Source organism: Chrysemys picta, chromosome 1 (assembly GCF_011386835.1).
Source record: "Chrysemys picta bellii isolate R12L10 chromosome 1, ASM1138683v2, whole genome shotgun sequence".
Lineage (NCBI taxonomy): Eukaryota > Metazoa > Chordata > Testudines > Emydidae > Chrysemys > Chrysemys picta.
The window spans coordinates 21,997,259-22,023,262 of NC_088791.1; the positions used below are offsets into that span (position 1 = coordinate 21,997,259).

Below are 26,004 nucleotides of genomic sequence, written 5' to 3' on the forward strand. Positions count from 1 at the left end.
CCACCGGAGCATTACATTCTGTTGTATGCCACAACAATTAGATTGTCCTCCTGATGCATAGTCCCAGGGCTTATTTTTACTACCCAACATGAAGAATGAAATCTGTACAAGAAAGATTTAATAACCCACTTACCTTTGTAAAGTTAGTGAGTTATCATGTCTATTGCCTGATAGGTTGTTTTGTTGCATATATTTATCACTTTAGGTGGTGAATTCTTCATATATCTTTAAAACAAATAGCTCTCATAGGCCTTCCATTAGCAGGTTTTCTCCCCACCATAGCTTATACTCTTCAAGTTGTTGTTGATATACCTTTTATAAATTTTCAGGAAAGAAGTGCTAAATAAATGACATTTCTCTGTCGTATCTGTTGGTTCACAAAGAAGACAGAACTAAGAAAGGGCCTGATCTTGCTTGGAAATTAACAAATTCAGGATCAACCCTTCAATGTATATATTCAGGTTTACTTTAGGTCGTGGACCTCTGTATTCATCATCATTTTTCAATTAATGGAATGATTTTTCTTTTCTTTTTCCCCCCACAGGATAATGAAATCATCTATTACAATGCAAAGGATGATCAGAATGATGTAAGTAATATGTTATCTTCTTGTTTTACCTGCAAATTGTAGGATGCTTAAATTCTCAGAAAAGTGAAAGGGGTATTAAAGATTCTAAAGGTGTTAAGCGGACATTTTCAACTACTTCTGGGAAATATTTTGGATTTCTGGACATGCACACCAAGTTTGATAGACTGCTAGGTTGCATTTTGTGTTTGTTTATTAAGGTTACATTTTTCCTCATTAGGCCTTCTGAGTTATTAATGAGGGAGTGTGCTTGGGAAGATAACCCTCTCACCACAGCATTGCCTATGTATGGAATCAAACTGTAAAATCTGAATTACAATACTATAGAATTAAGAACAGAAAATTCAAGAACAGCAGGAAAAGACCATGAAAAAGCTTGTTCTTATGAGATCCCTAGCCCAGTTTTGCAGACTTAAGAGGTCAGATTCTCCTTTGCATCATTGCACCCTGTGTAGGCATTTACAGCAGTGGAAAGAGAGTGGAAAATGGATGAAAATGGATATACATTAAAAACAGTAGCAATTTGCACCTATTTTGCATTGATGCAAATGACTAAAAGGCAATGGAGAATCTGGCCCAAGAAGAGTAAATTATATGAGGTTTCCCACCATGACTTTAAATATTAAACATCTTTCTGCCTCTTGGGAGGAAGGGACATTATCTTCTCCTTCACTTGAGATAATACAGCTGCCTTTTTATTATAGATTTAATTTATAAAGGAATGGCAAAGGTATTGGAATATATTAATCAGATGGATCAACATGCTTCATTTGCACTCTGTAATCAAGTATTGCTAAAAGATTGATGGCATCACTATAGAACTTGATGCTGTTGCGGTAAGGTAAATAAATAAGATACATAGATCATGTCAAACAAAACTATTTGAGTTGCTTATGTCAGATATTGGTATTCAACTGGGATGCAGGTACAGAAAGTTTGTTCACAAGGAACCAAACCCACAGAATGAAATCTTCAAACTTGGTGCCTGAAGATAAATCTATACTTCAGCACCTAAGTAAAAGTGATGTGAGTTTGAAAGATGCTGAATACCTATCCTGTTGAATTCTATGCAATTTTCAGGTGTTCTGCATTTCTGAAAACAGGCCACTTCTCTAAAAGTGCCTAATTATGCAGTTAGGATTCTAAATGTGTGCATCCACGTTTGAGCGGTTTTGGCTTAAAATAGTATTGAGAGGTTCTTTGATGCATCTTTTTTTTATAGCAATGGTCAAAATAGGTTAGGCACAGCTGCAATGCAAATACCACTCAGCAATTTATATCTTTCTCAGTTCAGAGCTCCTGTAGGTTTTCTCTCCTTTTTACATTTTTCCCAGTAAAGTCATTTTATTCTTCTAGGTTCCTTGCTCCTTCCAGCTTGTTTGCATTGCTTTAGACGCCTTTCCTTTCTAGAGCTCTACAGCCATTGACACCAGAAGACAATACTAAGAAACATGATTGTTGAGTTAATAGCAGTTGTCAGTCAGTTACGGAGAATTTGTCAATAAATAGAAAAAACCTTAACGTGACAGCAACAGCACAGCATGTAATTCCAAAAACCAGCACCAATAAAAGTTACTATTTTGAACACTATTCTATTTCTGAACAAATGAAACATTCGAAACCCTTGGGCTTCAGTCAGGTACTCCAGCATTTCCCAGAGTGATAGCTTTAGAGGAATTTTTTTCAAAGCAAAAGTCCATAATATTTGAGCCTGGTTGGCTGGTCTCAGTCCTTGTAAATTTTGTGATTTTCATTTACCTCATGTACCCTGAGAGAAATTCAGGCAGTTGGCAAAAGTGAAGAGCAGTAATTTAGGACCAATGCAATTCTTAGGACTTTTGTTTAGTTTAAGATCAAGTTCCCTAGATGCAGTGGTTAATTAGATTAATTATCTAATGGGTTGGAAAGGAGGAAATTAAACGGGGCAACACCGTCGAATGGTCCGTATGCTTTGCATTGATAATATTGTAATGTCCTGAGATGCTTTGGAGATGAATGCAATATAAATACTAGCTAGCTTGGTAAAACAGAGCATCTCATTCTGATTGAGTTGGGTATATTTACATAGTCATATGCTGACACAGTTCATTGCACTTCCTCCTTTCATAATAATTCATATTTCTAAAGGTAGAAGTGAGGGAAAGCAGGGATTTTTTTTTATCTCCGGAATTTGTTTTCTCTTTTAGTTTTTTTTTCTTTTTCTTCAAATGTAAGAAAACAATGTGAATGAACAAAGAATTACACTTCAAGAAGCTGTTGGATTTTAAAGTCTCTGGTTGCTCTGAGAAACATGTGCTTTGTCTCTGCCAGATCAGTCTTTGTAACTGGCATGATCAGAAGCTGCTTGGCTGCCTTTGAAACTAGTGTTCTGACTCCACAGATGCCACTAATGACGTCCCCATGAATTCTGGTTAGGCCCTGACCATTTAGGACATCTTCACATTTCACTGCCACTGATGCCTATTCAGTGTATCTACTAAGTGCTGGACATGTTCATCCTGGATAAATTCCTGTAATGCCTTTCTTTCTTCAGCATTTATCAAAGGCGAAGCTTTCATGTTAGCACTAACCTTTATCACCTTTAAAGCAGCAGAGCACTCACTGGTTATAAACAAACAGTAGAAGACTTATTTCCATTAGCATATACAGTACGTGAAAAGAAAACATAGGCAGCAAACATAATATAAAAAAGGCCAATGTATTCGAGAGTGACTAATGATTTTGTATGCCCGACTTGACACCTTTAAAAGGGCCTGATTTTTCAGAAAGTGCCGAGCACCCACTTCTGAATATCTGGCCCCTTTAAGGAGTCTCAAGTTGGGCACACACAATCACTAGTCACTTTTGAAAACCTTGGCCTAAATATATATTTTTTTAAATGTAGTAAATTTAGATCTTCTCCCTTATCTAGGTACCTTGAATGAGTGCAGGGGTTAGGGACCAGAGATTTTCTGAGTTGTTAATCCCAGCACTGGCTCTGACTGTGTGGCCTTGAGCTAGTTGCATAACCACTTTACCTTGGTTTCCCATCTGTAAAATAGGGATAAAATTTATCTCATGGGGTGCTATGGATGGATTAATAATTTTTTGCAGAGCGCTTTGAATGTGAAATTTTTTTATATGTATAATACTATTACAAATTCTCAAAAAACTACCTGAAAAGAGTGAATGATGAACATAAGATTAACCAGATTTCTGGTCAATCTTATGTTCATCGAGATATCTAGTTGAACAGATTTGCTGTTGTCTTCATCTGAAATATGTACACTCAAAAGAAGCTCAGGAGACCTTTCTTCAATTTCTGTCTCACTGATTTCTAGTTAAATTCTAATGTGCAAACTCACTGAGTTGAGGTCCTACTTCAGCTGACTCCTCTCCTCCAGACCTCTTACTTAGAATAGTATCCCCCTACCCATTCCCAGCCCAGCTCCATTTTTCCTACCTTTTCACATTTTGTGGGTACCTGACATTTAGATGGGTGCACTGAGTTAGCCTTCCAGTAGTTTGGAATTAAACTGGAGTGCAAGACACTGCTCCTAGAGTGAAGACTGTGTATCTGCTGAAAGAAAGGAAAAAAATCTCATCAAGCACTGGCACTTTCTGATACTTAGATAAACTTTGTCTCAGAGCCAGCAGAAAGGAGTCACAATGAAGAAGTGCATCGTTACCACCTTGATTAACTAAATTCTTAGATCTATAGTGCATGTCCCTGCTTGAAGCCTGTCTGAAACTTGCTTACTCTGGTAACTCCTGTGGTCTTTAGTTCACTTGACTTACCTAATTCCTAGACCCATCTATTCTTGAAGCAAGGGGAAACTTGTTTACTCTGGTCTTCAATTCAACTGACTTACCCACTGCATTAGAGGATTTTGTTGATCTTGTACAACCAAACTGTCTTGAATGTTCTGATTAGCCTGCTCAGACCCTTCACTTATTTGGTTGACTGTTGGTTTTTCCAAAGAAATCATTTTGTATTTGTCTCCATAAATTATGTTAATTCAGGACAGTTTTTGTTCCACATACTGTGCTGCAAGATTCAATGTCGATACACCTTTTGCATGTTGTTTTCTTCTTTGTTCTCAACTAAACTATCACTGTTATACAGATACTCAAGTTTATATATCCTGACTTTTCAATCTCCGATAAATGAGTCTTAATACTATCACCTTTTCTTGTAAGCCCTTTTAACCTAATTTGGTTCTTGCCTCTACCTGCCTCTCCCTGCCCAATATCACATTTGTGAAAGTTACTGAATTAGCAAGATTGAACAGTCATTCTCAATTGTTCAGCCACAGCTCAGATGACAGCAATGAAAGCGTTCGCAGAGTGTTCCACCAATGTGTCTTTTACACTAAACTGGGACCACTAAGGTTGAAAGGGTTACTCAGTTTCTCTGTGAATGTAGTTTTTTGGCCTATCTGCTGATGTCAATGAGGATGTCAGTTATTGGCAGATTGTGTCTGTGATGTGAACACATGTATACTAGAAACTGGAATAAGACCCAACTCACAGAGGCCACTTAATATCTATCAGTTGTTTGCTACTAACCTAGATCAGACTTTACCCAGTGACCTAGACATGAAAAGCTCTGTATTCTATCACATATTCCTGATTATTTTACTCCCACAGCATGTTTGCCTTTTCTGTTCTTTACTTGTTTGCTTGTGATCATCTTGTTCTATGCTAGTGGTGGTTGAATATTGGTTCATCCTAACCTTTGCAAACTCCAAGTCTGAAATGTATGCACCGTTGCAAAGTCCTTTAAATAGTGCAAGGTTATCTAGTCCAGGAGTATATTCAGTTTTAGTTCATATTAGATTCCATCTATACATACACACACCGGAATCCAAAAAACCCCAGAATCTTTACTTCGTATGATGAATTGTTATATATAGTGTGCATATACAGCATGCTAGATGCTTTACAGACAATCTGAAATTAAGTCTAGTTGCAAGTGCTTTTCAGTGCAAATTACAGTCATTATTTAGGGCCAGCCAGGAAAAGAATAAAAAATGCAATAAATGAAAGTTGTGTCTGTTCCCTGGCTGTTTCATTTGTGTTATTTTATAGCACAATAGTTGTAGAGACAGTACATAAACATTGCTGGAAAATACTACATTTAGATACTGTTGTATATATTTTTTTGAAAATCAGCACTCATTTTGCTCAGCGGATTTGTATTAGAGCCATATGTAATTCTTTATAGATCTATTACATTACATGCTCCTGAAAATAACATAGTTGTATGTCTGCCAATCCATCTGCCCATGTTCCCTGAGCCTAAAGAATATTAAGAAGTTTCCTCTAGCAAACTCTTCTCTGATGCCTTATTGAAAAGGAGATATGATCGGGAAGGAAGAATGGCTTTGTTGTTAAGGTACTGACGAGATTCAAACAGATCAAGTCCCCGGTGTGCTACAGACTTTATTTTACCTAGGAAAATTATTTAACCTCAATATCTCACTTCTCCATCTATAAAATGTGGATAATATTACATCCTTCTCACCACCCTTTGTCTCCCTCATCTGTTTACATTGTAAGGGCTATGGGAAGAGGACTGTCTTTTACTATGTGTTTGCAATGCCTAGCATAATGGGGCCCTGAACTTGGTTGAGGCCTATACAGTAATACAAAGACAGTAACTCCTCACTTAATATTGTAGATATGTTCCCGAAAAATGTGACTTTAAGCAAAACAATGTTAAGCGGATCCAATTTCCCCATAAGAATTAATGTAAATGAGGGGGTTAGGTTTCAGGAAATTTTTTTTCACCAGACAAAAGACTGTATTATATATATATAATACATATATAAAGTTTTAAACAAACAATTTAATACTGGTACACAGCGATGATGATTGTGAGGCTTGGTTGAGATGGTGAAGTCAGAGGGTGGGATATTTCCCAGGGAATGCCTTGCTGCTAAATGATGAACTAGCAATTGGCTGAGCTCTCAAGGGTTAACTCTCACACTCTACAAGGCAGCAGGAATGGAGGGAAGGGAGACAGAGACACACACTGTGTGTGTGTGTGTGTGTGTGTGTGTGTGTGTGTGTGTGAGAGAGAGAGAGAGAGAGAGAGAGAGAGAGAGAGATTCTCATTTCCCCTTTAGGTTAGGGTTACCATACGTCCTCTTTTTCCCGGACATGTCCGGCTTTTCGACACTCAAACCCCCGTCCGGGGGGAATTGCCAAAAAGCCGAACATGTCCGGGAAAATGGCGGCTCTGCTCCTCCCCTGACGCTTCGGCTCTGTTTAAGAGCCGAGCCACCCCAGCGCTACCGTCTTCGGGTACCTCCCGTGCTCCGGCGGCGCAGGGTCCGGAGGCATGGGGGCTGCCCGAAGCCGGTAGCGCTGGGGCAGCTCGGCTCTTAAACAGAGCCGAAGAGTCAGGGGAGGAGCAGAGCCTCCAGCCGCGGCGGCTCTGCTCCTCCTCTGACTCTTCGGCTCCGTTTAAGAGCCGGGCATGGGGGCTGCCCGATGCCGGTAGTGCTCGGGCAGCCTGGCTCTGTTTAAGAACCGGGCTGCCCGAGTGCTACCGGCTTCGGGCAGCCCCCATGCCTCCGGACCCTGCGCCGCCGGAGCCCGGGAGGGGAATTGCCCGGCTGGAGGCGCAGGGTCCAGAGGCAAGGGGGCTGCCCGAAGTCCAAGCGCTACCGGCTTCACGGTTTGCCGGGCAGCCTCCAGACCCTGCGCCCCCGGCTGGGCGCTTCCCCTCCCGGGCTCCAGCTGCGCTGGGGAAGCGCTGGCCGGGGGCGCAGGGTCTGGGGGCTGCCCGGCAAACCGTGAAGCCGGTAGCGCTTGGACAGCCCTTTCCCCGTGGCTGGGAGTGGGAGGGAGGAGGAGGCGGAGTTAGGGTGGGGAAGGGGCAGAGTTGGGGCGGGGCTGGGGAAATGGGCAGGTCCAGGGCCCGTGGAGGGTCCTCTTTTTTTATTTACTAGATATGGTAAGCCTACTTTAGGTACACTGCCTTGTTAATTAGATCAGCTAGCTGAGACCTCAGCTGCTGCCAGCAACCTCCCTCCATCCTGAGCCCCGTCGTGTGTCCCCCCCTGCTCTATGGAAGATGAGGTAAGTGGGATGCAGGACCAAGAGGGAAGGGGACACTCTCACATTAGCCCCCCTCTTCCTTCCCTCCGCCCCACACACCAAGCAGGAGTCTCGGGGAACAGCTCCAAGACACAAGAGAGGAGCAGCACATGGCAGTGGGGGGAGGGACAGCTGCAATTGCTAGCCTGCTGGGCAGCTGCTGCACAGGGAATTTAGGGGAGCAGGGAGCTGATGGGGGGCTGCCAGTTCACCCTGGTTCCAAGCCCCCACCAGCTACCTGCAACGGGCTGCTCTTCCTGCAAGCAGTGGACAAAGCAGGCGGCTGCCAAACGACATTAGAAGAGAGCATTGCACAACTTTAAATGAGCATGTTCTCTAATTGATCAGCAACGTAACAACATTAACCGGGACAACTTTAAATGAAGAGTTACTGTAACTAATAATAATTGCAGATTCTGCCACAGACTGTGTGTGAGATTGAGCAAGCTGCATAAGCTCTATGCTTTTGATTCCAATGTTCTGCTTATATGGTGTATTGCTTTCTTTTACCCTTTGCCTGTCTTGCCTATTTAGGTTGTAAACTCCTCAGGATGGGGACACTTTCTTAACCTGTATGTACAATGGGCAGTATAACAGGGTCCTGATGTTAGACACTTCACACTCAGCTAATATCTTCTAAAACAACCTTCACAAATATGTGTTCTATCAGCTAACCCTTATACAGTATTGAAACTACCCTTCTGTGTGTGGACAGTGATCTTTCCTTAGTGGTCTGTGGCTCCATTTGTGCCCTCATTTTTCTTCCTTTTAATGCTGCATTTAAAACTATTGTCCGTGACATTTTCCAGATCATCAAGCACCATCTGGTGGAATTACAGCCACTTTGCTTCTGTTGTTTTGGTTCTACATATTCAACTCCTCCTCCTCTGTGCTTGGCAATGGAAAACCCTTTCCCACTGAACCTCCCTGCCATGGTGTCCCAAAGTTCTTTGTTGATCGCATCCCCTTGGCATACTTCCTATCAGATTTTATTCTTGTGTATCTATTTTATGCTGCTGATACCCAAATCTGTTTCCCCCCGCACTGTTTCAGCCTTTATTCATTTTCTGCTGCTTTCACCTCACGATTGCTTGGCTCTACAAGGGTCTCTTTTAATTCAATCAAAACCCAGCCTTCTACTAATTTGTAGTAAGTGCACCTTGAAACAAAACTCCACCATCTCCAGGTTTCTTCTCAACTCAAATATCACATCAACTCTAGTATTAAAAAGCTTAGGATGAGGTTGTGTATGAATGAGTAAGTGACCTGGGCGTCATATCTCCCATCTATATAAATTTGTCTAGCTTCAGCTCTGAAACATTGCCCCCTGCGACAATTTCTCAGCCATTCTTCTTCAGTTTCTTTCATTTGGTCTATGGTAAACTCATGCTTTATCCGTCCCAAGGCCCAACTCTTGAGACTTCAGTTTGTCAAGAATATGGGCTTATGTCCTTTTCCATACCTGAAAGATGTGTAGCTCTCATCCTCCGAAATCTTTATTGCTAAACTAACCATTTAGGAATCTAGTTCAAGATTTCTCTCTTTTCCTTCTTAACCTGAAATACCTCCTGTTAATTTACTCCATTCTATTTTTCTGGTGTCTTTTTCTTTCCTCAGTCCAGTTTGCTTTCCTCCTTCCTATTTACACAATGCTCTGAAGATCCACCTCTGTCACTCTTTCCACCATCTAGAATATTTCTGGGGGCTAACTGTTTTCTTCACTTGGATTTTTTTTGTTTTTTAAACAATTTGAAAATTAGTCATTCTTTGGCCTCTGATTCTCTAATACAACAAATAAAACAATCAAGTTGTAACCCTTAGTTTTCCAATCAGTAACGAGTCTCTGGAGTTCTGCAACATCAAACAGATGCTGCTAGTTTATCTAATTACTTATATGCCCCTCAGTGCCATGGTATGTGAGCACCTCATAATCATTAATGTATTTTATATTCACAAGGAAGGAAGTATTTTCTTCCTATTGTTCAGATAGGGACATGAGGCACAGAGTAGATTAAGTGATTTGCCAAGGTCACAGCAGATAACTGTGACTAAACCAGTAGGTTTCCATTCACTAGAAAATATTTCCTAGCCTTTTTTTGCAGGTTGTAGTTTATGCAATTGATTTTTATTTGAAGGTGTAGAGTCCAGGTGTATGAAAGATACAATGCTTTTATATGACAGCTGAACAGCCCTGTTGTTCTGTCCTTTTCCACACATTTTAATTATTCTTTCTCTGCTTTTTCCATTTTGTCTCCTTGCTCTTTCCACTCTTCTCTATTTATAGTCTCTTCTGACTCACTGTTCAGTCTTCTCTTCTAGTGTTGCATTGCCCTGGCGTTATTTCAAATCATCACTTTTTTCTTCACAGATCTTTTCCAAATCTAATCTCTCGCTCCGCTGTATTTGCTCATATAATCCATCCCTCTAGGAAGTCCTTAATTGCTCCATCTCCCTGTGTTTACTCTTTAGGTTCTTTTCCTATTTTTTTTTTTTAATATTGGTCACATCTCATCTGTGGCAAACTGCAGTAAGCAGGACACTTCTAATACCGCACAGGCAGTGCACAGTTTGTGTTTTCATTATGTGTTTATGCAGTAGCCTTCTTTGTACACCTCTACCCTGATATAACGCAACCCGATATAACACAAATTTGGATATAATGCGGTAAAGCAGTGCTCCGGGGGGGCGGGGCTGCACACTCCGGTGGATCAAAGCAAGTTCGATATAACGCGGTTTTACCTAAACGCGGTAAGATTTTTTGGCTCCCGAGGACAGCGTTATATCGAGGTAGAGGTGTATTTTAACTAGCTATACCAGCTCCTGCAGTAGCAGAACATAAAACACACATTAATTTTAGAGTTTAAAATTCAGTGTTTTCTGGTGTCTTCTGTGTGATAGTGCTTGAAATTATTTTTTTCATGTTCAATTTTTAACACTAAACATGTAGCAGGTTTAGTTACCAAATTGCCACTGTAAACTATAATGATATAAATATACCACAGGGTAAAGCTGCTTATTAATTTGTAATTGGAGATTTCAGAATAAACTAGTAAAGTCATATTGATGTGTGGAATCATTCCAGAACTGCCCATTAAGGTCTTCATTATTCACAGACTACTGCTCCCTGCCTTGTTTTATATGGTGTTAATATAAGTTAGTTATCAGTTGCGGTGCTGCAAGTCAAATGATAAGTTAGGACAGTGGTAACCTGCACTATCAGTACCATATTGTTTAATTTATAATGCAGGTAATATCATGTGTCTTGGGCAAATCTACTTTTCCCCCTTTTATTCTAATCATGCTTCTTATAATCCTTTCCACAAAAAGAACATAATACCCTAAGGGAAAAGAGAGTACAGAATTGCAGTGACTTAGCTAATTAATTCAAAGGAGTGAGTCTTGTTCTTTTTACCTGTGTTGCTCTTTTTATTTAACATTTAGCTTAACCTCAAACCAGAACAGCCATGCCTGGCTGGAAGCTTCCAGCACCCCTTTTACTCTTATTCATTAGGCCTTAATTGGGAACAGTCAATTGCATTTCCCGGCAAGGGATGCATCCCTAATTGACACAAGTGATTTATGAGAGAAGAGGATTTCCTTCATCAGTCCCATATTGGAAAGCAGCCATGACTGATGGAGCAGTACCACTTGTGCAGATGCTAATCATTTACTAATAGTTAAAGCGACAGCAGTACTTTTTATTCATTTTCTTACTAAACTCAGAGGGGGAGGTCTAAGAATGGAAACGCCACAAGAGACTGAACAAACTAGGAACTAATGCTTTGACTAAGGCTAAAATGTGAGTTTTACCTACAGGGAAGCACCCCAGTTTTGTATCAAACAAGATCATGCCTATGGCTAATCGTTTTTTTAAATATGAAACACTGCCACTTTTATAAAGTTTTGCATAATCTGTTTAAAAGTGTGTGAGCTCTACTGCAGGAGATACATGGCACTTAGTGACTGCTCTGGGGATAATACCTGAAATACAGACTCAGTGAAAGATATAAAGCAGGTGCATAAATGCAGCTCCATGCCTCTTTGCAAATGCAGGCAACAGAGAAGCATAAATTACAGGAGTACTTGTGGCACCTTAGAGACTAACACATTTATTTGAGCATAAGCTTTCATGGGCTACAGCCTACTTCATCAGATGCATAGCATGGAACATATAGTAAGAAGATATATATTCTGTGACAGACCCAGACCAGTGGAGTACAGGAGTCTGGTAGAGGGCTAATATACTGGTCACTGGATGAGTAGTTTTCTGTTCCCTGAGTGACCAGAGCAGGGGCTGCACTAGAGTAATCAGGAACCTGCTAGAATCAGTTAAGGCAGCAGGCTAATTAGGACACCTGGAGCCAATTAAGAAGAAGCTGCTAGAATCAATTAAGGCAGGCTAATGAGGGGACCTGGGTTTTAAAAGGAGCTCACTTCAGTTTGTGGTGTGAGTGTGAGCAGCTGGGAGCAAGAGGCGCAAGGAGCTGAGAGTGAGAGTGTGCTGCTGGAGGACTGAGGAGCACAAGTGTTATCAGACACCAGGAGGAAGGTCCTGTGGTGAGCTATGTTGTGGGAACTGGTAAACCAGGTAAAGTTCCTTACAGAGCTGAATCGTGGCCATGATGGGACGCGGCTCATACAGGCCAGCCATTGGTTGCAGACAATGACACTGGAGGATGATGTAGAGGCATACCTTCTGGCCTTTGAGAGGACAGCCCTACGGGAGGCCTGGCCTCGATCAGTGGTCTGGCATCCTTGCCCCATTCCTCTGTGGGGAGGCCCAGAAGGCCTACCATGATCTGCCTGAAGAGGCTGCGGCAGACTACCCCCAGCTGAAAGCAGAGATCCTGGCCAGATCTGGAGTAACGACAGCAGTGCGGGCCCAGCAGTATCACAGTTGGAGGTACCAGGAAGACAAAACCCGTGGTCTCAATTGTATGACCTCATCCATCTCGCACGAAAGTGGTTGCAAACAGAATCCCAGAGTCCGGAAGAGATACTAGCGATTCTGGTCATCGACTGATACATGAGGGGACTACCACCAGACCTTCGTGCCTGGGTAAGCCAGAACGAACCCTCCACCTATGACGAGGTTGTCGCCCTGGTAGAGAGGCAAAGGACAGCGAGGGAGCTGACCTGACCAGTAAAGGAAGAGGCACCCCGGGTTAAACTGGCAGCACCAAGCCCTAAAGTTCGGGTGACTGGGCCACCAGGAGGGCCCAGGTGGAAAAAGAGAGAGGCTAAAGGCCCATCAGAGGCCACAAGAAGTCGGAGCACTGAGGGAGAAGAGGATCGTGATGTTAGACTGCCCAAACCAAGAGACCGGGGAACGCCTAGGGCTCCATACAAATGTTATGCCTGCGGGGAGTGGGGACACATAGCTGCACAGTGTCCCAATGCTGAGGAGCCTATGCAGTGTAACCTGGGGAACTGGGCAGATCCATGCTTCCTAATCCACCTGTGGGGGTCTCACTAACCCCACATATGTATACCAGACCAGTGAAACTAAATGGGGTAGGGACCATGGCACTGGTTGATTCGGGGAGTGCGATCACGCTTATCTCAGGGAAGCTCGTGAAGCGTAGTCAGCTGCTGCAGGCAAAACGTACGGGGATAACATGTGTCCATGGGACAGTTAGTTACTACCCCACCATCCCAATAAAAATCGAGATCCAAGTGAACACTACTAAGGTAGCAGCAGGTGTAGTCCCTAAACTCCCATACCTGGTGCTCATAGGGAGGGACTTCCCAGGGTTTGGAAACTTACTCGCAGTAGGGGGATTGGAGAAAGATGGGGACCCTAAAATTGGTGAGGCATCCACAGCAGACTGTCAACCCCCAATCTTCTCTGAAATATCCCCAGATTTGTTCTCCACTCCCAGACAGGGTAGAAAGACAAAAAGGGAAAGAAGGGCAGCTAAGGCCTTGGGAACCCGAATATGACCTAAAGCCAGAGAGTCGCTCTTGTAGGTAGGCGGATCCGCGCAGCTGAAAAGGAGGCCACGCAAGAGGGAGAAGCACCTGAGTCTGACCCCGACCCTAATGCTTCTGAACTAGTAGAGGCAACAGAGACTGGGCCCCTAGATCTTGGGCAGATTAGCCCCGGGAGAGGAAATTTTGGACGGGACCAGGCAGAAGACCCAAAGTATGACAACATTAGGAAGGAAGTGACTGAAATAGATGGGGTCCCCGTGGAAGGAAAAATCCAGGGACCAGGACCCTACTTCATAATGAAGAAGGATCTCTTATACCAGGTTGCACCAGTACAGGGGCAGAAGGTACAGCAGATCCTAGTACCTCAAAAACACCAGAACGCTGTATTAAGTCTTGCTCATAGTCATCTTTTTGGGGGGCATTTGGGGGTAAAGAAGACCCTGGCATGAGTCCTACGACGGTTCTTCTGGCCCGGAGTACATGAAGAAGTGCGGAGGTACTGTGCCTCCTGCCCGGAGTGTCAGCTGCACAGTCCCCGTCCCCACTTGAGGGCACCTTTAGTACCCCTTCCCATCATAGAGGTCCCCTTCGAGCGAATAGCCATGGACCTAGTGGGACCCCTGGAGAAGACAGCTCGGGGCCACCAATATATACTTGTTGTTTTGGACTATGCTACTCGCTACCCAGAAGCCGTCCCCCTGCAGAACACGGCCTCTAAAACTATAGCCAAAGAGCTGGTGGGGATCTTTGCCCGAATGGGGCTACCGAAGGAGATATTAACCGACCAAGGAACCCCATTTATGTCAAAGCTAATGAAGAACCTCTGTATGCTGCTCCATATACATACCCTGAGAACTTCGGTCTACCATCCGCAGACTGATGGGTTGTTAGAAAGGTTTAACCGAACCCTCAAAGCTATGATAAGGAAGGTGGTAAGTCGGGACGGGAAGGATTGGGACACCCTACTACCCTACCTTATGTTCGCTATCCGGGAGGTACCACAGGCCTCAACTGGGTTTTCCCCCTTCGAGTTATTATACGGGCGTCTCCCCCGTGGCATACTAGATATCGCCAAAGAGATCTGGGAAGAGGAACCCAATGAGGGGAGAAATATAATAGAGCATGTAATGCAGATGCGAGACCGGATAGCCCGGTTTACCCCTATTGTCCAGGAACATTTGGAGAAGGCACAGGAGGCCCAGCGAACCCATTACAATCACCAGGCAAAAGTGCGACAGTTCCAACCAGGGGATTGGGTTATGGTGTTGGTACCCATGGCAGAAAGCTTCTGGCCCAATGGCAGGGGCCCTATGAGGTGGTTGAACCCGTGGGGCAAGTAACCTACAAGGTGCGGCAGCCAGGACACAAAAACAAGAACAGATTTATTACGTTAACCTTCTGAAACCCTGGCATGCACAAGAGGCATGCACAGCGGTCCAAAAAGACCTAACCCAGGAAAACAAGCCTTCCAAACAGGTGAGAATGTCTCCCGATTTAACACCAGACCAGAAGAATGAGGTGTCTGAGATGATCTTCCGGAACCAAGATGTGTTCTCGACAAAACCGGGTCGAACAACCGAGACATATCACCACATCGTCACGAACCCTGGCGCCAGAGTAACAATGAGGCCCTATTGGGTGCCAGCGGCCAAAAGGGAGGAAATAAAAGGGGAAGTAAAAAAAATGCTGGAGTTGGGGATCATCGAAGAATCCCACAGTCAGTGGTCCAGCCCAATCGTGCTGGTGCCCAAACCTGATGGCACCACAAGATTTTGCAACGAAGTATCCCAGTTCGACGCGTACCCCATACCTCGCATAGATGAGCTAGTGGACCGTCTGGGTAATGCCCGGTACTTGACTACCCTAGACTTGACAAAGGGGTACTGGCAGATTCCCCTTGCAGAAGACGCAAAGGAAAAGACTGCGTTCTCTACACCAGAGGGTCTTTTTCAATATACTGTCCTCCCTTTTGGACTACATAGGGCCCCAGCTACCTTCCAGTGCCTCATGGACAAGCTATTACACCCGCATAACAGTTATGCTGCTGCCTACTTGGACGATGTGGTCATTCATACCCCAGACTGGGAAATCCACCTGAAGAAGGTGGAGGCAGTCCTCGATACCTTCAGGCAAGCTGGCCTTACAGCAAACCCTGCCATGTGCACTGTAGGGTTTACAGAGGCCAAATATCTTGGCTACATTGTGGGAAAAGGTCTGGTAAAACCCCAAGTGAACAAGTTAGAGGCCATCCATAATTGGCCCCGACCAAGTCGCAAGAAACAAGTCCAGGCCTTCCTAGGTGTGGTGGGGTATTACCGACGATTTATCCCCCACTTTGCCACAAGGGCAAGCCCCCTGACAGACCTAGTGAAAGCCCGTGGACCTGATCTGGTGAGGTGGTCTGACGCAGCAGAGGAAGCATTCACAGACCTACGGACTGCCCTCTGCAGTAACCCTGTGCTGATAGCCCCTGATTTCACCAAGGAGTTTATCCTGCAGACGGATGCATCGGAAGTTGGGTTGGGGGCCGTTCTATCACAGATGGTCGGGAAGGAGGAACACCCAATTCTATACCTCAGTCGGAAACTCCTTCCAAGGGAACAAAAATATGCAGTGGTGGAGAGAGAATGCCTCGCTGTAAAATGGGCCATGGAAAGATTGCGCTACTACCTGCTCGGGCGCAGATTTGTCCTAGTGACTGACCATGCCCCTCTTCAATGGATGCAGCGGAACAAGGAGAAGAACACAAGGGTGACCAGATGGTTCTTATCCCTCCAACCTTTCCAGTTCCATGTGCAACACAGAGCAGGGAGCCGTCATGGCAATGCCGATGGCTTGTCACGTGTGCACTGTCTGGCGTCCCAAGCTGCCCAACCCCTTGGCGTTGAGCAGGGGGCAGGGATATGTGACAGACCCAGAGCAGTGGGGTACAGGAATCTGGTAGAGGGCAAATATACTGGTCACTGGATGAGTAGTTTTCTGTTCCCTGAGTGACCAGAGCAGGGGCTGCACTAGAGTAATCAGGAACCTGCTAGAACCAGTTAAGGCAGCAGGCTAATTAGGACATCTGGAGCCAATTAAGAAGAAGCTGCTAGAATCAATTAAGGCAGGTTAATCAGGGCACCTGGGTTTTAAAAGGAGCTCACTTCAGTTTGTGGTGTGAGTGTGAGGAGCTGGGAGCAAGAGGCGCAAGGAGCTGAGAGTGAGAGTGTGCTGCTGGAGGACTGAGGAGCACAAGTGTTATCAGACACCAGGAGGAAGGTCCTGTGGTGAGAATAAGGAAGATGTTTGGAGGAGGTCATGTAGGTGTTCGCCTACAGGTTTTTGTATATTGCCATTCCTGATATCTGACTTGTGTCCATTTATCCTCTTGCGTAGTGACTGTCCAGTTTGGCCAATGTACATAGCAGAGGGGCATTGCTGGCACATGATGGCGCATATATATATATATACAAAAACCTGTAGGAGAACACTTCAACCTCCCTGGCCACACAATAGCAGATGTAAAGGTAGCCATCTTACAGCAAAAAAACTTCAGGACCAGACTCCAAAGAGAAACTGCTGAGCTCCAGTTCATTTGCAAATTTGACACCATCAGATCAAGATTAAACAAAGACTGTGAATGGCTATCCAACTACAGAAGCAGTTTCTCCTCCCTTGGTGTTCACACCTCAACTGCTAGCAGAGCCCGTCACCCTCCCTGATTGAACTAACCTCGTTATCTCTATACTGATTTATACCTGCCTCTGGAAATTTCCATTACTTGCATCTGAAGAAGTGAGGTTCTTACCCATGAAAGCTTATGCTCCCAATACTCTGTTAGTCTTAAAGGTGCCACAGGACCCTCTGTTGCTTTTTACAGATTCAGACTAACACAGGTACACCTCTGATACTTGACACCTTTACGTCTGTTACTGAGTGGCCAGAGAGGTTGAAGTGGTCTCCCACTAGTTTTTGAATGTTATGATTCCTGATATCAGATTTGTGTCCATTTATTCTTTTGAGTAGAGACTGTCCGGTTTGGCCAATGTACATACTTTCAGCTTAAAATCATTAGATAAACCAAGAAAGGAGGAGGCAGGGTAGGAGGGAAGGGGTTATGTGTGGATATAGGTGTAGATAGGGGTATGATCTTTCAAAACTGACTAGTAGATTATGAATGCCACAATATTTGGGTGCCGAACTTGAGGTGCCATACAAAGGACTGATTTTCAGGAAGTATATACCTTTGGTGTGCCAAGTTGGGCACCTCATATCCTTAGGTATTTTTTAAAATATTGGCATATATAATATAATACAAGCCCTCAATTCATCTTTCTCTCTCTGCCTCCCTCCTCTCCTCTTAAAATATAGAGCAGAGAAGCAAGGTAATTGCAATTGCCAAATAAGACACATAACACGTGTTTTTTAAATTCTCCAATCCGTCCTTTTAAATAATGAATAATTATGCACTGTACTTTTGTTTGTTATTTACATGAATTATGTTAGAAGACAGAACTTTGAGTGTGTATTTCACAATGAATCTAATCCATGAGAATGTGTGTCTTTTGAGAATAGAATTATTATCTGGGAAGCAGACACTTTAATGGCTCTTTTTCTAGGTACCTGTTACACTGTTTTTCAGAGACACGTTGATAACGCTGTGTGAAACTCATTGGTTTTGGTTTGCAGAGGTTAGTGTCAGTTTTTTCTTCGGTGTTAATTTGTGAGATTTAATACATCTGAATTTTGTTTGATTTACATTTCAGGTTAACTCCTTAAAAATAAGTCATGAAAATCAATTAGCCCAGGTTTACTGGAAACTGAGCCCAGGTTCACTCCAAATTGACCTCCATTACCTGGCTGATCCTAAGATTTGTGACCTGGAATAAATTTCTGTTTTGTGCTGAAACCATGTTAGCCATATTTGTTCTGGTGTTTTTGTAATGGAATTTCACACAGCTTTAAATATGGAATGCTCAGTATAGTTTTCAAAAACAACAAGGAGTCTGGTGGCACCTTAAAGACTAACAGATTTATTTGGGCATAAGCTTTCGTGAGTAAAAACCTCACTTCTTCGGATGCATAGAGTGAAAGTTACAGATGCAGGCATTATATACTGACACATGGAGAGCAGGGAGTGACTTCGCAAGTGGAGAACCAGTGTTGACAGGGCCAATTATATCAGGTTGGATGTAGTCCACTCCCAATAATAGATGAGGAGGTGTCAATTCCAGGAGAGGAAAAGCTGCTTCTGTAATGAGCCAGCCACTCCTAGTCCCTATTCAAGCCCAGATTAATGGTGTTGAATTTGCAAATGAATTTTAGTTCTGCTGTTTCTCTTTGAAGTCTGTTTCTGAAGTTTTTTTTTTCAATGATAGTGACTTTTAAATCTGTAATAGAATGACCAGGGAGATTGAAGTGTTCACTTACTGGCTTATGTATGTTACCATTCCTGATGTCCGATTTGTGTCCATTTATTCTTTTGCGGAGGGACTGTCCGGTATAGTTTTCAGTTACTCTTTCTTCAGTTACTTTTACTTCAAGTGTGGAGATGATTAAATCAATGGAAACAAAATCAGAACCATCCAAAATTTTAATCCTTTTTAGGGGGTATGAAAATTTGAACTTTTTTTTTCTTTACTGCACTTCTACAGTGCTCGGCTCCTTCTGGGATAAAAGCAGAAAAATGCAGATCAACAGAAAAGAAAAAGAAAAACAAAAATCAGGAATGTGCTAGCTAAACATCACTGCAGCATCCTGACAATATGTTAACTTGCACTTACCTTTCCATTCATAAACATGTATTTCCTTCCACCTTTAATAGTTACATATTTCTTTATTTTTTTTTCCATTTTAATTCTTCAGACATTCACAGTAGTCACTATCCTTTTCACTGTTGTCCCTTTTGACCTAAGTGCTTGGCCAATATTTTGGACCTTGCAGGCTTGTTTCTGTTAGGCTGAGCAATACGATATCACGTATAATCTTGGGTGTAATCTTGTCATTCAATAGTAAAGTCAGAAAATTATTTTTGTTACCCCATTCCCACCAAGGGAGCTGCCATAGCAGTGGGAGGAGCCTCTAGAAAGTGATTATTTGTTTCTGAGCTTCAGTATGGAGCAGCTATTTTAAAATTGGCCAGGCTTCTCTTCACCATCTGCTTGGGCTGCCTGCAGCAGAACAGGAAACTGGGGATCCCAAAAGCATGTTGTCTACTTCTCTCCCCTCTGCTACCTCATCTGCTTAGAATTCTCCTCAGGGTAAACAGAGTAGAATGGCAAATGAAAATTTCCCACCTATCTGTGATGCTGGGATTCCAAGGGGATCAGTGCAGCCAACGGCAGAGTGAAACTTTGCTGTAAATAGATTGAAACCTTGCCATGAAAGTTGAATGATGAGTACTGAAGCAATCCGGGACTTCCACTCCACTGCCTTCCAAGACAGGTTTCGCTAGAATAGGACTCCATTGATGTGCTAGCAACACTACCATGTTGCTTGAGAAGATATTTTGCTTAAAACCCCTATTTTGGGTACCAAGGTGGTAACACTATAGAAATATCTTGAATAAATAGCTAGATTCTGACACTTAAATTTTTATAAGGTGTTAGGAGGAGAAAAGTTTTGAAATAAAATTATATGGAATGTCACATGATTGTCCCCTGCTTGCTTCCCTCTTTCCCAAAATCTGTTTTTTGGTTACCATAATTTTTAACTCTTTGTTTCCTTCCAAATCTTGTGTTCTTTATTTTATTTCCTCTGCTGTTCTACATCAGTTGCTACACTCTGCTTCATGCTTGTGAAAAGCAACACAATGAAAACGATATTCAGACAATGCTTCAGGTATCATGCCAATTTCACTTTGACGCTCTGTAGTAGAACTTGTGATGCTGGTACGCTACATTTAATCTTGTGTTTATGTTGAGTGCTCTAGGAGGTGTTAGCTTGCCAGTCACAACTGTGGTGGGATCACACAGTGATAGAAGCAGTGTCTCAGTCAGCCAGGTTCCAAATCCCATATGCTTTTATAGATTACAATCACATATTGAGTTCTTTTCCACCCCTTTTCTAGCCTTTCTAAATGGAAAGTGTGCATGCTATGGAGCACAATGCAACATGTTCCTTGTGTGATGCACTACTCAATAACTGGACAATTGCATTGTTCCCTAACTTACATTTCCAACTTGTGTTGAGCATGTAGCCCCATGTTCTTCAGTAGAAGCAGAGGTAACTCTGGTGAGCATACACATTAAATGTACCTAATTTTGAGGAGTGTCACTCAGTATAATCCCAAAGTTACTAATGTTCAACACCTATTTGAGATCGCCTCACAGAGAAACTTATTTGATTCATAAATAAAGACGCATGAAACCAAGCTTATAGGAAACATTGTGTACCCCAAAGGAATGATTCCAACAGCATTTGAAGTTTCCTTTTGTCCCTCACTTTGGGTCTTTGTTGCACACTGTGATTTGATTATTGGCAGATAGATTGAGAGGTATGATGTTGAACTCTACAGCTAAAAGGTAATCCCGTCTGGAACACAATGACGTCCTGATCCATGACTAGGGCCCCTAGGTAATACAAATAAATAATAATAATAATAATTCTCATCTGAGTGCAGGTAAGCAAAATGTGCCTTGCCTTAAAAGAGCACAAGATGTGGCCAGTGTCTTGTAGAAGACAAATTAACAAATGAAACAAATTTTCCTTGGTTCTTTTGCCCCACTGTATGCCCATCTCCTTTTTATATGTAAGAGCACACTCACCTACCATCCTTCCAGTCTCCAGTAGTTCCCTCTTGACTTTGCTTCAGTCTCTTTTAGCAAAATACACACTCCATGATTTCACTGTGCACTTTCACATGGTCTGAAATCTAATATCAATAACAGTATGCTTTGAGTGCCAGTGTGAATTAATGCCATTCCTTGGGAAGATAAACATTTGAACTGACAGTGAGTAGATGACTGACGTTGGCTAGTTAGGTACTAAGGCTTTGTCAAGTTGATTCCTGAAAATGAGCTTCTTCCACACCTACTGAATGCGTCGCTGGGAGACGTGTCAAGTCTTTCCATGTCAAAGTTATTACAGGACAGTTTGATTCTAAACAGATTCTAAACAGTGCTTGGGCGCCTTTGATGCTGTCTTTGGAATCATAAATTATCACCTGAAGGAGAAGGTGTTCTTCTTACACTCTATTTGAATTTGGGGGAGAAATCAGACACCATGCTCTTAGCACATTACTCCAAACTATGCAAGTCTTTTTTCTTCCCTCCCCTCTCCCCCACACCCAATGTATGAATATGCATTTGGAGCTGTATGAAAAATACATGATAATGAGATATGTCTATGCCCAGAGCTATCTCCTACCTGGGAAACAGTGTTATGAAATAATAATGGCAAGAATGCTGCTATAGTCAATATCATAAGATGATGAGGGTGTTCATAATGCACAGAATCCTACCTTCAAGGCAGACGTGCATCAGAACAAGTCTCCCCAACGGAGGCTAAAGTTTATGCCACACTAAAGATCAAAATTCAACCCTAAAGCTAGTTCATAATTTTAATGGAATGTTACTTTCTTTGAGATCTTAGTTATCAGAAACATGAGTGATAACAAAAAAATTGTAATTGTCTTTTGGGTCTTTTTGGGTAAATTGTCAATCCTGATTGAACTTAGTGATAGGCCTCTCAATGAAACAGTATTTACAGACAAAGTTGTGTGTTCCCCAATTCTAGATGAAAATGTTACTTGTATGAATGTTGTGATATGTCACTTTGAATTGCATCAGTCACACTGAGTTTTGTTAATCATTTAGTTTTAAGCCACATAACTAAATCTGACATAAATAGATATGTGGTTGATCTGAGGGTGAATCAGGATTTGAAAATTGCAGGTTTTTCCAAGAAAGGTTGAATACGGTGTGACACTACACCTGATATTTTTCATGCTTGTATGATTATGATAGGATTATGAAATAAGATGCAATTTGTACAAGATGAGTCATGTAAGGTGTCATTGGAAAAATTCTGATCTGCTGAATGTGATTCCTATTTGTGTGCACATATCATTTTTGTATCTAAAGTTATGAATATTGACTATGTATCTGTATTTCAAATGTAGTTACACCTGAGTGACCTCATCTGTAGGCTAGATGCTTCCAGTCTAGACAGCTGGTTGGGAAGGGCCTATTCAAGATAATGGGCCATTAGGAAAAAACATAGGCCTTAGGAGAAGCTTATCCCCCACCTGGTAAGCCTTCCTGGGAACGTTCGAGACAGCCTGTAAGTAATGACTGCTATGACTCAGCAAGATTTGCAAGGGCATTTGACCAGACCACATGACACTGATCTCCATTTTGGGTACCTGTATTTTTCCACAAACTGGTCTGGGAACCAAGATTGAAACAAAGGGTTCCCGCCATATGGAAAAGTTATATATGGCAGGGCGTGACATCATTGGTTGTTCTTCACTCCCCCACAACTGAACACCTGGAAGAAGCTCCGAAAGAAAAGGATTTGAAATGGGGGTGGGGAGTCCAAGCTGCAAAGGAAATGCAGCTTGTGCCTTGAAAATCTGCAAGGCTGCTTGTATCATCAGTCAGAGTGAGAAATTGTTAATTCATATCCAGTCTTTCTAGTATTTTAGGCTTAGTTTGCGGTTTTGTTTATTTACCAAGTAATCTGCTTTGATCTGTTTTCTACCACTTAAAATCTATCTTTTGTACTTAATAAACTTGTTTTATGTTTTAATCTAAACCAATGGCCCTTGACTTTAGTGACTGGGGTAAATCTCAGCTTGTATTGTGGATATTCCTCTCCACATTGAGGGAGAGGCTAACTGAGTAATAAATTCATACTGATTGAGGATTTGACCAGGAGAGGATGGTACAGCTGTAGGGTCTTGAGCTGGGGATTAATTTGGCTGCAGCCTCTCTATTGTTGGTTCATGCAGTGGTTCGCTAAAGCCTGCATGCAACTGCGGTTGGGTTTGTCCCTGCCTGTGTGAATGCTGGTGGGAGTGTAGGACCAGGAGCGGTCTATAGCCTGTCACAACAGCACAGTGCTGAGAGGGAGCCCAGGCTGATGAGTCAGAGGGCTCAGAGGTACCCCAGTTCCAGGTGGCACCCCAGGATGAGCCCATCAAATAGGACTTTTAAAGATTCTTTTATTAATAGGTTCAGAAATGAAGACCTCATATAGATTAGTATCTAAACAAACTGTGTCCATATTGCTGAGTTTGATGTAAGAAAGTAAAAAATCACTTTGCTTTGTGCTGACAGTTATGTTCAGAACCCCCTAAACTTGTGTTGAAACTCATATTACTTATAGTATCTAATGAAAGAAATTGCCAAATATAATCTTACAACAGTGCACTGTGGTTTTGATAAGAAACTAACACTGGTAACTAATGTATGACAATGTTACAAAATCAGTTAAAATATTCCAATTATAAATGAGACAACTGAGACAACAATCCAAATGATGTCTTAGCCATGGAAAATGTGCCAAAACTTGTAGCGAAGTGTTGGGTTAATAAGTAATTTTGTTTTCCACTGGAGTTTTGAAGTATTAGCTTAATTCAAGGCATAATGTCACACTACCTTAAAGTTACCTTGGATATATTTTAAAGTCTACATTATGACTTTGGGTACAGTCTTGAGCCAGGAGTGATGTGTAAATTGCACCCTCCAGGATTGGCAGAGTCATTCCTTTGAGTCACAGTTCCTCCCCTTCTTTGTGTGTGTGTGTGTGTGTGTGTGTGTGTGTGTGAGAGAGAGAGAGAGTGCTATTGGCTCTTCTCCCTTGGAAGCCCCCCAACGTCCAGGTAGCCCCCCAATAGTGGTTTGAGAGAGAATCCTATTCTCTCTAATCCAGTTAAGAACAGAAGGTAAGTGAAACTAATCTTAAGAAGACAGAGTCCAATGCAGACCTTGTCTATCTGCTATCTTATTCATTCCAGTGCTGTCCTCTTCTCCATTTCTGTGAGCATTAACACTACAATCTACTGTTTCCTATAGTTTCCATAAATAAAGATGTCAGCTACAGACAAGGCATCAGACTTGAAACAATCCTTTATGTAACGCCTTTCAGACAGTACTTCTGCATCCAAGTCATGTCTTTCCAGACATGTGTTGAATAGTAAGCAATCTCTGGTTTAGCTGCAGAAATAATTCTTGCCCAGTGTGACTGCAAAAGGTCAACTACATTTCTGCTGCTTCAACTGTTCCTGTGTGTTCTCAGCAGGTTCCTAGCCTTTCAGCTCCCTTAATGATGGTCCAAGAAAAGGTATCCTACAGCTCTGTCTTTTATTCTGTTCATTACTTTTTAACTGTTTTTAATTCTGTGAAATTTTTATGTGAGGAGACCCATTGCTCAACTCCTTCAATAATTTCAAACTAGACTTCAGCTGACTTTTCCAGAAAGTTCCTTAATTATGTCCTGTGTCTCTTTCAGACATTTGCATGAGTTTTGGCAACATTTTGAGGTAGACCCTTCTGTCTTTTTTGTGCTTCTCTACTCATGTCTAATATTTTGCTAAAGTGTCTCAGTGAAAGTCTTTCTTCTAACTAAGCAACAAAGAGTCCTGTGGCACCTTATAGACTAACAGAGGTATTGGAGCATAAGCTATCATGGGTGAATATCCACTTCGTCGGATGCATGTAGTCGAAATTTCCAGAGGCAGGTATAAATATGCAGGCAAGAATCAGTCTAGAGAGAATGAGGTTAGTTCAATCAGGGAGGATGAGGCCCTCTTCTAGCAGTTGAGGTGTGAACACCAAGGGAGGAGAAACTGCTTTTGTAGTTGGCTAGCCATTCACAGTCTTTGTTTAACCCTGAGCTGATCGTGTAAAATCTGCAAATGAACTGTAGCTCAGCAGTTTCTCTTTGGAATCTGGTCCTGAAGTTTTTTGGCTGCAGGATGGCTACCTTTAAATCTGCTATTGTGTGTCCAGGGAGATTGAAATGTTCTCCTACAGGTTTAGGTATATTGCCATTCCTAATATCTGACTTGTGTCCAGTTAGCCTTTTACGTACTGACTGTCCAGTTTGGCCCATGTACATAGCAGACGTGCATTGGTGGACGTGCAGGTGAATGAACTGGTGATGTTGTGGCTGATCTGGTTAAGTCCTGTGATGGTGTCGCTGGTGTAGATATGGGGGCAGAGTTGGCATTGAGGTTTGTTGCGTGGATTGGTTCCTGAGTTAAAGTTACTATGGTGCTGTGTGTGGTTGCTGGTGAGAATATGCTTAAGGTTGGCGGGTTGTCTGTGGGCAAGGACTGGCCTACCTCCGAAGGGCTGTGAAAGAGAGGAATTGTTGTCCAGGATGGGTTGTAGATCACTAATGATGCGTTGAAGAGGTTTTATCTGAGGACTGTAGGTGATGGCTAGTGGAGTTCTGTTGGTTTCTTTCTT

At 42.6% G+C, this 26,004-nt stretch overlaps 1 protein-coding gene across 9 annotated transcripts in view; it reads left to right on the plus strand.

The window, feature by feature from the left end:
- Nucleotides 1-26,004, plus strand: part of CACNA2D1 (calcium voltage-gated channel auxiliary subunit alpha2delta 1) — a 660,196-nt gene that overhangs the window by 333,150 nt on the left and 301,042 nt on the right. For all 9 annotated transcript variants that reach the window (XM_065553645.1, XM_065553650.1, XM_008178507.4 and 6 more), the window contains one exon: nucleotides 545-589. In XM_065553645.1, coding sequence (XP_065409717.1) covers nucleotides 545-589 — 45 coding nt within the window. The remainder of the gene's footprint in view (nucleotides 1-544; nucleotides 590-26,004) is intronic.